At 36.5% G+C, this 16,636-nt stretch overlaps 1 protein-coding gene across 1 annotated transcript in view; it reads right to left on the minus strand.

The window, feature by feature from the left end:
- Window positions 1–1,574: 1,574 nt before the first annotated feature.
- ADSS2 (adenylosuccinate synthase 2) overlaps window positions 1,575–16,636 on the minus strand; it is a 40,524-nt gene continuing 25,462 nt past the window's right edge. Inside the window, exons 6-13 of the mRNA XM_055713889.1 lie at window positions 14,611–14,718; window positions 14,234–14,315; window positions 12,291–12,417; window positions 9,427–9,581; window positions 8,899–9,023; window positions 7,764–7,861; window positions 3,129–3,278; window positions 1,575–2,351 (exon numbers count right to left, since the gene is read on the minus strand). Of these exons, the coding sequence (XP_055569864.1) occupies window positions 2,299–2,351; window positions 3,129–3,278; window positions 7,764–7,861; window positions 8,899–9,023; window positions 9,427–9,581; window positions 12,291–12,417; window positions 14,234–14,315; window positions 14,611–14,718 (898 nt within the window). The 3' untranslated portion in view covers window positions 1,575–2,298. The remainder of the gene's footprint in view (window positions 2,352–3,128; window positions 3,279–7,763; window positions 7,862–8,898; window positions 9,024–9,426; window positions 9,582–12,290; window positions 12,418–14,233; window positions 14,316–14,610; window positions 14,719–16,636) is intronic.

Raw genomic sequence — 16,636 nt, forward strand, 5'->3', positions numbered from 1 at the left:
ATTAGAAATCCCGCTGCATCTGGGAATATGAATTCCTCCATCAAAAAAACAGGGTGGTTTGTACAGTGGAGTTACAACCGTGGAAGAATTGAAACAGGCCTTGAACTTGAAAGTCTCTGCTTGGGAGAAGTGAAACACAACTACATAGTAAGCCCTCATTTACTCACTCACTGTTGAAGGCAAGCGTGCCCTCATTTATTAATTTACTTATTTATTTACTCACCCCTTGAACCAGCTAGGCCCCAGCCCTTGGCTGTCAAGTTTCACTGACACCACAAACCCCTGTGGTGCCTCCTACAGCTACAGGAAGGCAAGAATACTTAGTAACTATTACATATTGTTCAAGTTGCAAGCTCAATTCCCTCCATCCCTAGAAAACAGTAATACTGGTTTTTTCCTTCTAAATTAACATTGGAATTTATCTTTCATACAGTTATAGCCCTCCTTCTCTTCATCAGAGAACTAGGAAGAGATTTTTAAGTCAAGATGTCCCTTAGCTAGGGAGGGATGGGATGGTTCTCTCCTGGACTGCAAGGCTGACAGCAAAACCAGACCCTCAACCCCTCCAGAAAAGAGTGAATATGAAATTGTTTGGGTTTTTATGCTGAGAATGATCTTCACATGCAATGCGGATACAAAGGTCTCTCAATGTATTTGCCAATTTTCCAGCATTCTGTGGTATCCTCCCCTTTCCACATACTACACAAGTAAAATACACACCTTGCTAACTGCTCTGTCACATACGAACAATTCAACAGAAAATGCTCCTTAAATATCCTTCAACCCTCATGTTCCTCCTCTTATGATCTGCAATTTTATTTTATTTCAATTGAGGACACAAACACAGTGCTGAACACCTAAACAGCAGCATCGATCCAACAAATCTATTTCGGGCAACACCTGGTTAGCCAAGAAATATTCTGGAAGGCCTCATAACTTTTATTTTGCGTTAAAAGCTGATTATATTCACCTGCATAGCAGAAATCTACCAAACTAAATCTAAAACTACTGCTCCACCCTGATAAAAACTTGGTTTTAGGAAACAAAGTAAGTTTTATTTTAAGTGAAAAGGAAGCAAATGACTACCGTAGTATAGTGTGTAAAAACAAATTCATTCTCAAAACATCTGGAAAAGAAATATGTAATTATTGGGTTGCTGCCAAAAGAGATCAGATTCTTTGGAATATATAGTAATAGTTATAAAATAAAATAATTCTAGAACATTCCCTGACACTAATAAGGCAAAATATGTCAGATGTCTTGAGGTGAATACTTGTTATTTTCCCTAGATCTAAATCAAATACGTTGAATACTTTAAATGTTATTTCTAAAGCATCCTTAATTTATAATTATGGAAGTGTCTGTGCTTTGCCTCTTTTGCAAAGGAAGACCTTCTATTTGCTATGCAGAAAGGAATTTAAAAGGGCATCAAAATGTTAGATTTCTTACCAAATATAAATATAACCTCATTTAATTAGAGAAACAGTTTGAGATATGTGCCTTGGAAGCAGAGAAGTACAGGGTTTTTAAAACACCAGGAAAAAAAAAAAAAGTAACATTATAAAACCTTTAACTCAAAATCAGAACGGTTCTTTAATAATCGCAAATGGAACTTTTTACAATCAATTTTCTAACTTTCTGCGCACACTTCCTGGTAAACGCTTGAGTGTCCTCTGTGAGTTACAAAGAGTAAGTTTTCTGTGTTATACAGCTAAAAAAACCTGGACATTCTTAACAACTTGGCATCACATCTTTTTTTAAAAAACAGATCACACAATAATTTAGACAGCATTTATAGCATTATAAAATCAGAATCCCCCCTCTTTAATCACTCACAAGAGCAGCCATTAAGAATACAACAGCTTTAGGAATACAAATAATGAGGATGTAAAACTATCTGTGCAAAACTGCATTATTTTTACTGTCTAAAATTTCAGGGAAGTAACACCGCCAAAAGCAGAGAGAGGATAACAAAGACAAACAGTCATGAAAGTAATGCTACCTTAGATTTTCAAACAGGAATTACATTATGAAGTAAATATTATGTAAAGAAAAAAAAAATCTGATGGCACCTTGAACAACAACGACAAGTGTCCTGGAAATTGCAGTTGAACAAGAATTGATAGAGGTTCATGTTAAAGTCTTTCAGGAGTAGCAACTGATTTGGGGGTATCAACTCTAGCATTTCTTTCCATGCAAAAATCTATCTTTCCAACATCTTTGCTTTGCGGGCTACTAATGCATTTAAGAATGAACAGTCTTTTGAGGAGTGTGCTTTCTTCCATGCATCTGAAATCTTTAAAACAGCTGGATCATTGATTCCCTGGATTTCCCTACTCCAATCCATTTAACTGCAGGAGAGAAAAGCAAACTTTTATTATAAGTAATACAAAGCAAGATCAGATCGTATCTTAAGATCAGATATAAACTTAAGTGCTTAAGATCTTAAGTACCACAGTCTGAAGAAAACCACAGCATATACTATTAGTACATTAAGAAATTATAACTGTCTGTTACTCTCAGAGTAAGAAAGCATTGGTAACTTTGAAAAGCAGAAACAGCCCTGAAGCTGCCATAATAAATAAATCAGTTTTCCAGATCGTAGGAAAAAAAAGATACATAGAAACTATCAGAAAAGTGAAGATCCCTAACATCTCTTAACTCCTAGCTTTGGATGGAATCACAGGATCGTCTTTATTAGGAAGCATAAGAGAAATTTGTTAGTTCAGGACCTCTCACTGTCACAAATATTTAATCACATTAATAGACCAGCAGTCGCACTGGAATGGGTTATAATATAATGACAGCAGACTTAAACCCCTATTATAACCAATCTGAAAAACAATTAAGAAAGTTATAAAAATCTCAGCTGAACAATAACTATACTATAAGCCAAAGAAAGAATGCAACATTAAAACATGAAAATTTTCAATTCAATTGCTAAATAGATAGATAAAAAGTAAAACAGTAGTTACAAATATCACTAGGTACATCAGAATAAACACAGTGACAAACAAGTTTTAAGTATTTTGAGATTCATTGAGAGTATCATTAAGATACAGTGCAAGACAGGTTTCATGGAGCAGGAACAAAACAAAACAATGACAAAAAAAATCTGGTTTACTTACCAGGAACACCCAACTCCATCTCTATAAAGCGAACATAATTTTGTGCATTTACAGGCAGCTCATTAAACGTCCTTGCATTTGATATGTCCGTATCCCATCCTGGGAGTGTCTCATACTGAACCTCTACTTTATTTAAGACCTCCTGGTTAGCTGAGAAAAACAGGAACGCAAATATTACATCCACAAAGTTTATATATTCTCTACCACCAAACACACAACCGTAAAGCGTTTTATTCTTTCCTTATACAAAGAGGTTTACTCGTAAGATTATGCCAGCACTGAAACCAGCAGCTTAAACCACAATATTTTCAGTCCAGAACACTTTTCAGGAAAAGTAATTCCCCAAAATGTTGATTTTTTTTTTTCTTTTCCCCTGAACAAATACCAAGATCCAGCTCCCCCTTCATGAGGCAATTTGATGATCTGAAAGCAAAATTCAGTAACTGTTTCAATTATTTCCCAGAATAGAAGCAGTAAGTATATTCCATTTTTTCCTTCATTTAGTACCTTGCTACAATGCTGTCCATCCATTAACTCTGAATCCTGTGATGATTCCAAGTACTGGGAAAGGTGCTAGGCACACTGCTCTGGAATTGAACCATTCTAGTAATTATCTGAACATTAGTCTTGGAACAACACTGGGCAGCAAAACAAAAGCCTTAAGCCTGACAATGGTCAAAATACATTGAAAAAAACCAATTTTTTTGTTGTGTCAGGCATCCTTGCCTTCCTGAAAAAGATGGGGTTCTGCCAAAGGCAGTGTAATTAATGATCTGAGACACGGAGCCTACATAACAAGTCACTCCTGTAAAGACCACTAGTCAACCCAGGAGAAGGGTTTAGGTGCAAGAAGCACAGTAGAGGTGCGAATACAAAACCACAGCTAATCCCCTTCCAACGTGTGTGTAGCAAACAAATTCAGGCTCAGCATACTGCATAATTTTTCCTGGTGCAGGTGAGAGTTCAACAGCAGCAATGTCATAAGGACAGCCTTTATGAACTAGGCATTTTGAGTGAGGGTGAAAGCGGACTATGGCTTCAAAGCCTGCAACAGCAAAGAAACGCAGAATTTTTGGACTGAGATGTTCACAGGTTAAGGCAAATGATCCTGAATCAATACTTATTTTAATCAGGACAGACAGACAGGCACATTAAGGATGTTGGGTTGCAGAGGCTAAGGATAAGCATTTTCTTTAATGTCATCATCAGCAACAACTAAGTGTTGTCTGCTGTCCGGATGACCTCCAAAATAAAATAGCTATATTCAAAGGACAAAACCACAAACTAATCACAGACTAAAGCACAGATGGTCTAGAGTACGATGCCAGCCTCCCTCTTTCTGAAGAGGGAATGTGATTTAACATCTAATCTTGGAGGTCCACAGGGATTTTTACTTTGAAGCCTCTCTGATAAGGCTAGGTGGGAGAAAACTGAAAGCACTTAGAATTGAATGGTCTAAGTTTGTCTGCAATCTTCCATTACTCTGTATTAGTTCAATTCTTTACTTTCCAAAAAGTAAGAAGGAAGAAAAGGAAGAAAAAGAAGGGATACAAATTATTCTCTCATTTTACTCCACCAGGTGTGATAATAGGTGCTGTGTGGTAAAGACAAGCCATAAACTGAGTTCAGTGTAGTAACACATGCAGGCACCAATGATTTATCTTTTAGGCTTTCTGCAATATTCCTTATTAACAGCTGAATTAAGATAACGGAGAAAACAGATATAATGGTATCTGATAGTCTGGTGCTATAATTTGGAGAGGGAAAAATGTGATGTTACTTCCAGCTGAAAAAGAATAGCTGAAATTTGGGATCTTGATAGCATTGTAAGAGAAAGATCTTCCAACAACTTCCAGAAACTGAACATAAAAAGTCATATAGGTCAGACCAAAGGTGCATCAAGCACAGTGGGGCCTAGCTTCTTGTTCTAGAGTAGAAGGCCAGGGAAAGAGCACAAGATAAAAAAAAAAAAACCAAAAAAAAACAACAAAACAACCAACAAAAAAACAACAAGCAAGCATGAAGTAAAGCTTCTCCAAAATAATCTCCCCATTTCCTAAGGATCTGTTTTCAAAGTCTCCTGAGTGTCTGTCTGTGCTGAGATCAACTGATGCCTGAACTTGGACAGAGGACATTAGTAGGACTAGACCATGGCTTTCACATTCCTTTTAAACTGATAAGCTCAGAGCCAGCAGGGAGTTCTATCTTTCTTTCATAAACTCCTAGGACTAAACAGAAACGGAGATATTGGCCAGCTCCACAGCAAGACTACAGCCTCAATATTACCAACTGAAGTCCGCTATAAATTTACAAGACATTTTCAGTTCTTCTTTAACAGGAGATGAAGAAATGCCCACAGAAATCTAAGCTAAAAAAACCTGAGACTCGTATGATTCTCTGATCCAGGTGGAAAAAGGAACAATATATGAAATTTGGCACTTTTTTCCCCAAGATGGTGGGCACTGTGTGTGTTTCTAATTTAGAGACAGTCATTTCACAAGGATAAATCACTAACATCTCCAAGAGAAGGGAAGGGAGAGAGAAAGAAATACCCTGCCAGCGAGAGACTGCCAGACTAGATCTCTTCTAAATTAAATTCAAAATGTCGAAGTGGCAAGTTTAAAACAAACAAACAAACAAATTATTCAAGTGCACAGAATGCAGAGATGTAGACAGCGGAAATAATCTAAGGGTCTGCAAAACACAAAGTGGGAAGAGTTACCTTTTGGTTTTTTATGCCGGGGTAGGGGTATAAGTAACCTGAAGCATATGTGCTGAAAATCCTGCCAAATGTTGAGGAGTATAGCAGGGAGAGAGGTGTGGAACACAGAGGCACTGAGAGAGACAACATCTTCCAGCTTACCAGAAGTTCAGCTCAAACTCCTTCCTGACACTTAAGGAAGACAGCATGTCAACAGCAAAGACACCAGTTTCTACTAAATTTCTACTAGAATTCTTAATTGTTCATACAGTAAAGAAAAATACAGTCCAGCAGGTGAGCCACGTTGCGCTGCTGTGACCAAAGGTCAGCTACCTGTCACCTGGGCATATACAGGGAGCAAAGCCTGCCCGCAGGAGTTCTAACAACAACATTCTGGTCCCATCTGAGAGACACAATGAATGAGGGGCCAGGAAGGAAGTAATCACTGAGGTCTTAAATACTGGAAAACACGGCCACCTGTTTTTGGCATCTTTAGTGATGGACTGCCAAAGAAGGTCCTCCTGCCTTGAGCACCACAGTCCAAATAGCCCCCAGGTTAGATGACAGGGCTACAGATAAAGCATTTGAGTAGCTCTCAGTTCAAGGTGCAATCTTGAATAATCACATTATGTTCAGAAGCCATCTGACATACACACAAATGTCCTTAATATTTTGAGAAGGGCATCAATCAGGGAATATCTGAGTCTTCTAAAGGGAAAAGCATTCCCTGGTTTGGCACAAACTTGAATAAAAGTGCATGCCATGTCATTCGGTACGCATTCAGACTGTCACTGGCACTTTTGTTGGAAGATATTGAAGGACAAACTTTAGAGAACTCCCCCAAGCACATGGAGAAACAGAAGATTTTTTTTTGTTAATGCCTTATGAATTTCTCTAACAGCTATGTGCTATTTTCAGGGACTACTGGCAGATCATCACTTATTTCTTCACCCACAATTAAATCTTTATACTACATAAATCCTGCTGTGAGTTGCATCTGATTACTACAGTTGATCTCCTCAACCACAAAAAGTTCTCAGCTGATGATATCATATGGAAAATTGTAACCTGCGACCAGCATCAAACCCTGAGGTAGTAATTAGAATGGAAACAGGTATCCATGTGCACATTAGAAAAATTAGAAATCCTGATCTTTAGTACTGGTTAATATTCTTCCTTTTTCTGAAGTATTTCTACTGTAGCAAACTGAAAAAAGATGGAAAAAATGTTTTGTGTATCTGAATAGTTTAACACGCAGGTACATTTTTCAGATAAAACTTACCACTAAAACGAGCTATAGTTTCTATCATGCTAAGAGGACGTATGATGGTCCTACATTAGAAAACAGTTTTGCTTTCACCTAAACTAATTGCTCATTCCCTCCCCTCACCCCCCCTTTTCCCTCTTTTCCATTGTGTAGGTCTAACAGGTTTTTGGCTGCTCTGTGCTCTGTTCAGGGAACTGAACTGTTAGGAAAATAATACAAGGAGGGAAAAACCTGGCTTTTTAAGGGTATCCATTCTCTCGTGTGGTTCACTGCACGCTTAAATGGAGACTTGTCCTGCTAGAAGAGGGCATGAATACAGTAGTGGGAATAAAAGACTGGGTTTTTAGTGTGAAACAAGCTTCCAATTTAGCTTGAAGGTAATGCAGTATGTATTAAAGGAAAGGGATAAAGCACGAACAACATCCACATTTAAGAAGCTTTATATAGCATTGTGCATTTTTCCAGTAGACAAATGACAATGCTTTGTACAGGTGTCTTTAGGGTGCAGGTACAGGTGTGGTACAGGGTGCCTCTGGTGCACCTGGGAAGACATTAATGGCTTGATGCTGAAGTGACACATTCCTGTCATAAATCTTACAGGTCAAATGCATTTTGGTATCAGATTACATTTCACGAAAATCTGAAATTGTTAAACAAGCAGTCTTACCAGGAAAATGAGGTATGATTTCACCATCTAGTTTGTATGCAACACCAACTTTTATTTCTGGAAATACATCCAAGATATCCAATTTGGTAAGCGCCAATCTATAAAAAAACATTACTTTGGTTAAACAAGTTCAACAACTCTCATCAATCTGTAAAAACACCAAAAGGAAAATTGATTCCTGCATATTGCAATTAATTGTCTTTCCTTAGAGAAATAGCTCATATGGCACCAATCTATTTATCTGGTGTGACTTTAAAAACAAAAAAAAAACTTAAACCAGCCTTTTTGTTCCATCCTTAAGATCTAGTACTATAATAAAATGACAAAATCCAAAGAACATGTATTATCCAATTAAAGTGACTGGTCTATAGCTTCAAGTGTTAGAATTTTAATTGGTCAGGGTGCTGCCAAGATACTTTATGGCCATACATTTGAGACTGTTTCATAGCATGATGTCTGTTGCTGTCTGTTCCTGTCCTCTGCCACTGAAGGCAGCAAAATAATCAAACACTGGCTCTGTAAATACCTGGCTGCATCCTATTTTAAATAAAAAACACAAGCGACAAGAAAAACAAGAAAATTTAAGTCAGGCATGTATATACAGTTTGATCTACTAGAAATTTTATACCAGGTTTTTTTCAGACACCTATTTTCATTTTAATTAAAATCCCAAAGCCATATCCAAATTTTCTACATTTACAGATGCTGCTGAAGATACTGATGGGCTCCCATCTGTACTAAAACTAACAGAATAAAACCCCTCAAACTGTATCAGGTCTTAAGACCCTTTTAATGCATTTGATTTGGTTGAGGTTTGGTGGGATAGCAGTTGTTGGGGTAGCTTGAAGCATCAAGTACTAAGATATGTAAGTGCTTCTTAGATGATTTTTAAATGAAAAATAACAATGCGCTACAAGTAAAAGACAGAAAAATTTATGAGTATCGAAGTGTCAAATATAAAACCACTTAATACTAGGAAAAATAAGGGACAGCTAATTTATCAAAATTCCAAAACAATCAACAAATCAGTACTAATAGTCTGAATGTTACTAATGAGTATATGTACAATTTACAGCACTCTGTAGCATTTCATGATTTTACGTCAAGTTGCCAGCAAGCTGTCAAAATAACTCACGCAGTAAATCCATTAATCATGTAGGCATATCGGAGTAACACAAGGTCCAGCCAGCCACATCTTCTCTTTCTACCAGTAGTAACACCAAACTCTTTACCTCTCGTTTGCAGCAATTCTCCAATTTCCTAACAAAGAGTAATACAATTACATAAGCCTTTTTTTATTATTTGCAATACATGATGCAGCTGTACACCTAATAACATTTTACAGTATCGTAAATAACCTTAAAATTACCAGTTTTTCACAAAGTTGCCCATTGGGATGAAAACAGAAATACAAAACACCATTTCTAAATCAAGAGCAAATCCCTCAAACCTTGCTCCTGCTCTAGCCTTCTATTCCATAGGAAGGTCTGAGAAACTGCCAGATTTGGCAGTCATTTAAGCTCAGTCTAGAACCAGAAGAACGAAACATCCAAACACACTGTCATCTACTTGCATTTAACCAGTAACGCTGATTTAACAGTAGACAGACACACCGAGTTATTTCGCCCAGTTACAGGTCACATCTAGGGCTGATGATACTCACGTTATTTTGTTCCGTAGGAAAGGCACCAATTCCAACTCTTGTTGTATATGCTTTCACAACTCCATACACCTCCCCAACATTCTGTGGTGGCATGCCCAGACCCGTACACACACCTCCAACTGTGCAGTTTGATGAAGTCACAAAAGGATATGTGCCTATTGAAAAAATTGGGTTTAAATAATAAAACACTGGTTGTAAACTACTTAAAAAAATATCTAACCTGGTGAGGAACAGTACTTGCATTGCACTTACCTAGGTTTTACAACACTAAAAAACAAAACAAAACCACAATAAATGTATTTTGAGGTCAAGAACATATTTAATGAGCTTGTAGCTTTGTATGTACATAGTCTGATCCTTCTTTATTGAAAAAGGTAAAAAAGTTACTGCTTACTTCAACTGGTACAGAGGCAGAAGTTGAGTACATAACAATGCTGAATGACCATAAGTCAAAAATTGGAATAAGACACCAGAAAACCATGCCTTGCTATCTTATGTAAAATATATTCACTAATAGAACAATGTGAAAATTTTAAGGGAAACTCTTAAAAAAATGGTATCAAAAAGTTGGAAAATACAGGATTAGCATTTCTTATTTTGGGAGAAAAAATAAAATACAAGCTCTACATACTGGGCAGCACATTATAAAGATAAGAAACTGCAAAGAAATGTAGAATTCTGGAAAATAATTATTTTGCTTACATAATCAGATAAAAAAATTATTTCCACAATCAAAGAAAATTAAAGAATAAAAAGACTCCTGGAATATAGCCTAGTTCGTTAGTGGTGAGAGTTCTTGTCTAGTTAAATATTCAGCCCTCATCTAAAAAGCATCCTGGACAGCAAAGATAAAATAGTTAAACATCTCAAAATCCTTAGGTTTATACTTTTACTTAAAAAAAAAAAAAAAACACAAACAAAACAGTAGATGAAACTGAGCATGCTAGTCCTTAGTTGATTTGTATTCTGAACAAATTCAGCCACAGAGTAACTACATTAAGTGACAGACTTTTACCTATGCTTCAGACTTCCCCCCCTTCCCCTTTCGGTATAAGGGTCAGATGGGTAAGAGAGGAACAACCAAGAGAAATGGAACTGAAAACAATACAGACAACTTTTGAAAGTCAAAATCCTTCACAGTTTGGTGAGGTTTTGCAGACCAGCTTCAGGTATCTTTAGCTTCTTTTGCTTAACTCACATTTCCCAAGAGAAAGACATGGGCTTACAGGTGACACATAACAGCACTCTGCAAGCACTAATTAGTCTTTATCTTTCTTAGGACACAGTAGTTGAGCTTTTCTTTGCTGACAGGTAAATACAGCTCACTGATTTCACAGAGTCAATGAAACAATTTTTACTCATTTTCACCTCCCAGCCTGGTATATTGATACTGGTTTATCCTCACTCAGTATTTAAAAAGACCACATACCTGCACCCCCACCCCCCCCGACATACACACAGGCCAGCTTCATTACACACTCTAGAAAAGCGGGATGGACTGCAAGGCTGGGGATTTACCGTCCTCACTGCCCACAGACACACACTGATAAAACTCACACCGCTGTATGAAGACTTCTGTGCACAAAGGCACAAAAAATTGCCCAATAACCACTGTCAAATCTTTTTTACCACACCTCGTTTGTTGTTAACCCAAGTGTCCAATCCACCGATGGTATCTACCTAAGGAGAGCAGATACTCTCTCTCTCTCTGGGTCTCACAGCAAAGGCAGGAGAAAACTGTACATATTATAGATGTACCTGAGGAGTTCCAGACTGTTTGCATTTCCTGTACTTTATGAAACCCAAAATCCTCCCTACTTACAAAAAACAACCCCCCTTAAGGTCTTCTGCAAATATCTCAGTTTTGCATCAAACATTTCCCTATAACAAGCATATCTGGAGACTTCTTTCCTTTCTTTTTTTTTTTTTTTTTTTTTACTTGTTGAAAATGGAAGTTTCTTCCAATATTCAGATTATTACAGGAGAATTTGGTGCTTACACTTACAGTGATGATAGTCTCAAGACGCACCTTCCTCTTAAAAGAAGAGGTTTTCAAACTCAGCATGTTTGAAAATGCCCCAATATCAGAACCCATCAGTTGAGAGCAAAGCACGTGCCAATTTTATGTTTGTTTGACATTAGTCATTACAGGCTTCAATTTCAGGCTTAAGCATCTTTCCAACACCAAAAATGATGCACTTACAAGGCTAGTGAGACTGAAGAAAAACGTGACAAAATGCAGAAGCCAATCATATAGGTCACTTATGCCTATACATAGGTATAACAATTTACAATAAAATAATCTCATTTAAAAAGCTGCTTCTATCAGAGATCTACTGACTTTATTAGCAAAATTACAGTGTTTTAAGAATAAGTGCACCATTTATAATTTCAAATTGATGGAGATCCCAATCACCAGCATCTTCCATCAGGAAACAATGGAAAACTAAGTGTTATATAAAGGGTTGGGGGGGGGGAGGGGAAGGCAAGCTGACTCTCAGAAAGTCAACAAGTATTTTTGCATATCTACCTTGCCTCTGAAAGCTCTCCGTAGACATACATACGACAGAGTTATTTCATATGCAATTTATAGACGTTGAAGTAAAACTACACACTACTGAAGAATAGTCACCTGATCCATACTGTCATTCAAATAATTAATCTTAGCAGAGTCTAAAGCTTTTCAAAAGAATGTAATTATAAACTTCCCCCTCCTGCAATTATTTGCTAGTCATAGAGAGCACTGTTCTTCCAAAACACAAAACATTTCTGCCACTGGAACAGTTAGCACAGAAGTCTGTTTAGTGTTCCTCTTTCACAACATAAGTATATAGTGATATGTGTCTCAAAAAGGTTATACATACCAAAATCTATGTCCAGCAGTGCTGCATTTGCACCTTCTACTAAGATCTTCTTTGGTGGTCCGTGTAAAGCTTCATACATGAAATAAACACCATCCCTTACCATTGGTTTTATTTTTTCCATGCAGCCCTGAACAATACAAAAGACTATTGTATAGTATAATTCCATTATGATAAAGCCAGTCACAGTACACAAGTGCTAGTGCTCCCTCACAACAATATTCTCATTCCTTTTGAAAAGGAAAAGCAAACACAAAAAAAATGCTAAATATGCCATAATATGCGAACAAGGGAAGGAAGGAAGAACATTAGACATGTATGGTCTTCCTATGAGGAAAGAAAGAAAAAAGAGGAAAAAAGGGGGAAAAAAGAATAAAGAAATAAAACCCAGACTTCTCAAATGCTTTAGAAATATTCATGCTTGAGTATAATCACAATACTTTACTGTATTCAGTATTTAATTTCCAAATGTTCAAAATTTCTTCCCCAAAATGAGCATGTGGGGAGTTCTACTCCTGGCCATCTGAAGCCAACAAATGCACACAATTGTAAAGCAAGCATTAACCTGTGATATATACACAGGTATGTTTGTAAGTAGAAGTAAAAAGTTACTTAGTGGAATTAAGGGCCAAGCACCTGAGTGCCGCCAAGCAGCTGGATGTGAGAAGCCAGCAATGTTCAGATTAACACTTGGTACACAGCTTTTTTTCCCCGTGAGAACATATGGAAGTTCTTATTCTAATGATTCACTTCACATTAAATATAATGCTTTGTCTTTCAGAATTTAATCAGGTGCATTAGCATAAAACAAACACTACATACAAGTAATTCTCCTCAAGCTACAAATAAATGTTGTTTCCAACCTAACAATGAGTTTCAGATATTGTGTAATCCTAATGTGTATTAAGTAAAATATAAAGCATTATAAAACCCTCAACTGTAACTGATTTTTCGGTCTATGTGTTGATAAAAATACTACAACTCAACGTGTAACAGATATTATTTAAAGTAAGACAATCAGAAGTGTTAAGAACACCCACATACTCCATTCCAGAGCTGGTAAATTGAATTTAGTGGCAACTAAAGATACAAGAAGGATTATTTCTTTGGCCTGATTTTCTGAAAGAACTAAACATGTAACTGCACACCCTCCCGTGTTCCACACATACCTCAATGGTTTTAAAAAAAATCTGTCAGATTTGGTTGAAGTTTTCTAAGCAGTAAGAAAAAAAAATATATATCTCCTACAGTTAAGTTACTATAAAATGCATGAACAAAAAAGCTGGGTAGAGGTAGGACACCTGACAGTTTTCTTCAAGTAAGAACCTTGGTGCACTGCAAAAACTACACTACTAGGCATTAGAGAATTAATACTAAGAAATCTCACAACTGTCCCAATTGCAGGGAAAACATCAAACCAGAATTCATAATTAATCACAAGACTATTGTGATTGCTGGCAATCAGGCTTCATTAGTTCTGCTGCTATCAACTTACATTTTTCTATGTTGTTAGACAGTGGGGTTTCTTTCCTTTAAGGCTTATTACTTAGATTAATAATTTACTTCAGTTCTTAAGTTTTGACACAAGGAATGAATATTCTGCTTTACAATGAAAATCACCTTCCCCAATTACAATTTCAAGTTCTTTATTTCTAGCTGGTACATTTGAGCAAGCAGAAGTCAAATACAATTCTCCCCTTACAAGTCTGTTCCTTAAAGTTTACAATATTTCTCTTGAAACAAAGTTTTGAAATGCTGCATAAAGTGGGGTCAAAAGTGCCTTTAAGGATGCGAGTAGACTCTTTAAAAGTGATCCATACCAATTTCCCACGATATGTACTGTGTTTTAACTCCTAACACAAGCATGAGCATCAGTCACCAAGAGATTTATATACCAGTAGCAGCACACAGTGATTATATCATTTAACAGACAGAAGCAGGCTTACCTTGAGCTTTTTCAATTCCCCTTCAATATCTATCTCTAAGGTAGGATATATCGCCTTGTACTGATTGGCTAACACTTTGAACCTGGAAGGCAAAAATGCTTCACTAAGGTTTTTGTTCTCCTCCTCAAGCCCCCACCAACCTCAGGTTTTACTAGCTATGTAACTGCAGAAGCTACCAGCTATGCAGGTAATTAAACATTCTTAAAGAATAAAATATTCTAGTAATTAGAAATAGATAATTTAATTACAAAGTTATTTTATTTTAAAATATTTTTTCATTTTAAAAGCAACAGCAACCAGATATAATTGCTTACACAGGGTACTACCCAGAAACCGAAAACCAGGCTTACAACTGTGCATTAAAAACCAGAAATTACCTCTCAGAAAATTCATCAAAATCAGAAACAAGATCACACATTCTGAGTCCACTTCGAGCTGCTTTTGAAGAATATACTGGACCGATTCCTTTTTTGGTAGTTCCCAAACTTTCAAGAGATAACAACAGCAGTTATTCTTGATATAAAACAAAGGTGTTTCTTCTTTAAAGCTAATACATCCTTAGCATAAAATGAAATGCTGTTATTTTAGAACATTGTTTTAATTTAGAGCCTTGTTTTAAGCATTTAAAACACAAGATACTTTTATTATGCGACTTAGTTTCAGAACATTATTGTTTATAGACATTAATATACTTATCTGCTACATACTTCTGTTTTTAAACCAGTAACTTCTCATACTTTAGTGAACTCTCATACATTTATTTCTATACAATTCTCAACTTCTACACTTAAGGAACTGAATGCCAAGACAGCATCCTTCAGTATTATGAATTAAAACTAACTAAACACCTTCCTAAAAAAGCAAAATTCAAAACAATAATATTGGAAAAAACCAAATTCTTCCAATTACATTCAATACTGAGTAATCTCAGGAAGTGATGTTTGCCTCCAGTCCGAAAAGAAAGACATTCTAATTAACTTTGCATCACATATTATCATTTAACCAGACCATGACACTGTGGCTTAAACAACCGACTCCAGCCTCCACCACAATTCATACCCTCCACAGAGAATGTTTTTAGTGAAGAACTGGTTTCCATTTATTTTGTTTCATTAAGACATGCCAATTCAAAAAAGAGTTGAGCTGTCAGAAGACTGTATTTATAGAAGTTACAACAACTGTATAAGCATAATATACCATATTAGATCACCTTTTCTATAACCTTTCTGCAAGGGAAGCTACGTGAGCCTTACTTGTGACTGTTTTTGAGCTACATTTGAATAGATAAAAGCATTCAGTTAAAATAAAAAATAAACTTACTATTTATAACGATCAACTTTGAACTGTTAAACACAGAAGAGTTTTAATACCAAACTTGCTATGCAGTCAAATCTCCAGTTAAGGCATGCTAGCAGGCTATTTCAATTCCTCATCCCACCCCAAACAAACAGGCGACATGTCTTTGGATAATACGTTTATGACAGGCTGTTCTCAGCCAGTCTGTAGTACTTCCCCCAAGACAGTCACTTAAATAGCCTCAGAATTTAGGAAGAAATAGATAGCTTAGTACTTTCAACCCATCAGCAGTTTTAACAAACTTGAAAACTGTATGATCGTGGCCAAATTTCAAGAACCTCACAGAAAGAAATACAGCACTTTTAAGAGTGACTTAAGTTTTTTAGTTTTGATTGCAATTTTGTGTTCTGGGTTTCTTTAAAACAAATTAATTGGAGAGAACTGGTTATTTCTTCATTGGGTTTTCTTTTGCAATCTTTAATACTAACTAGTAGCATGGTTCCTTCTCAAAGTAGCTGTGTTTTTAATTGCAGATACTGTCATACAGCAGTTTTAGCTTGCGCTCCATAAACGTTCAAGAATAGCTGATATACATACACTGGCTCAAAAAAAAAAAGTATACTGTTCCAAATATATATATTATATATATATGGATGGATGTATATTCTTCCTGTTTACTTTTTAATACCTGAAATAACAGGTAACAAGACAGCTGGTACAGGACAGTCAAATGCAAAAATGACCCACTGCAAGAATAACTGAGAAATTACCACTCAGTAGCAACCTGTGTGAAGCAAGATATGCCAATATCAGACACCCTCTTCAAAGGTTATTGCCATGGATACCTTTTACAGGTCTCAGTAAGGAAGACTGAGTTACTTTTCATCTGCACAGACAAACTTCCAAGAAGAGAGACTGAGTTTACTGGTATCTCAGAAGTCTATAGTGCTGCATTACTTTCCAGCTGCAGATATGTCACAGTTAATTCTGCCAGCTTCTTTCCCATCCCCAAGAACCCGTGAGCTACTTGGAAACCACAAGTTAGAAACAAGGCAGCTAGTTTCTAGAAGTTTCAAAAGCTTCAGAAAGTCAGCAGCAGCATGTAGT

This window comes from Falco cherrug, chromosome 6, assembly GCF_023634085.1.
Source record: "Falco cherrug isolate bFalChe1 chromosome 6, bFalChe1.pri, whole genome shotgun sequence".
Taxonomy (NCBI): domain Eukaryota; kingdom Metazoa; phylum Chordata; class Aves; order Falconiformes; family Falconidae; genus Falco; species Falco cherrug.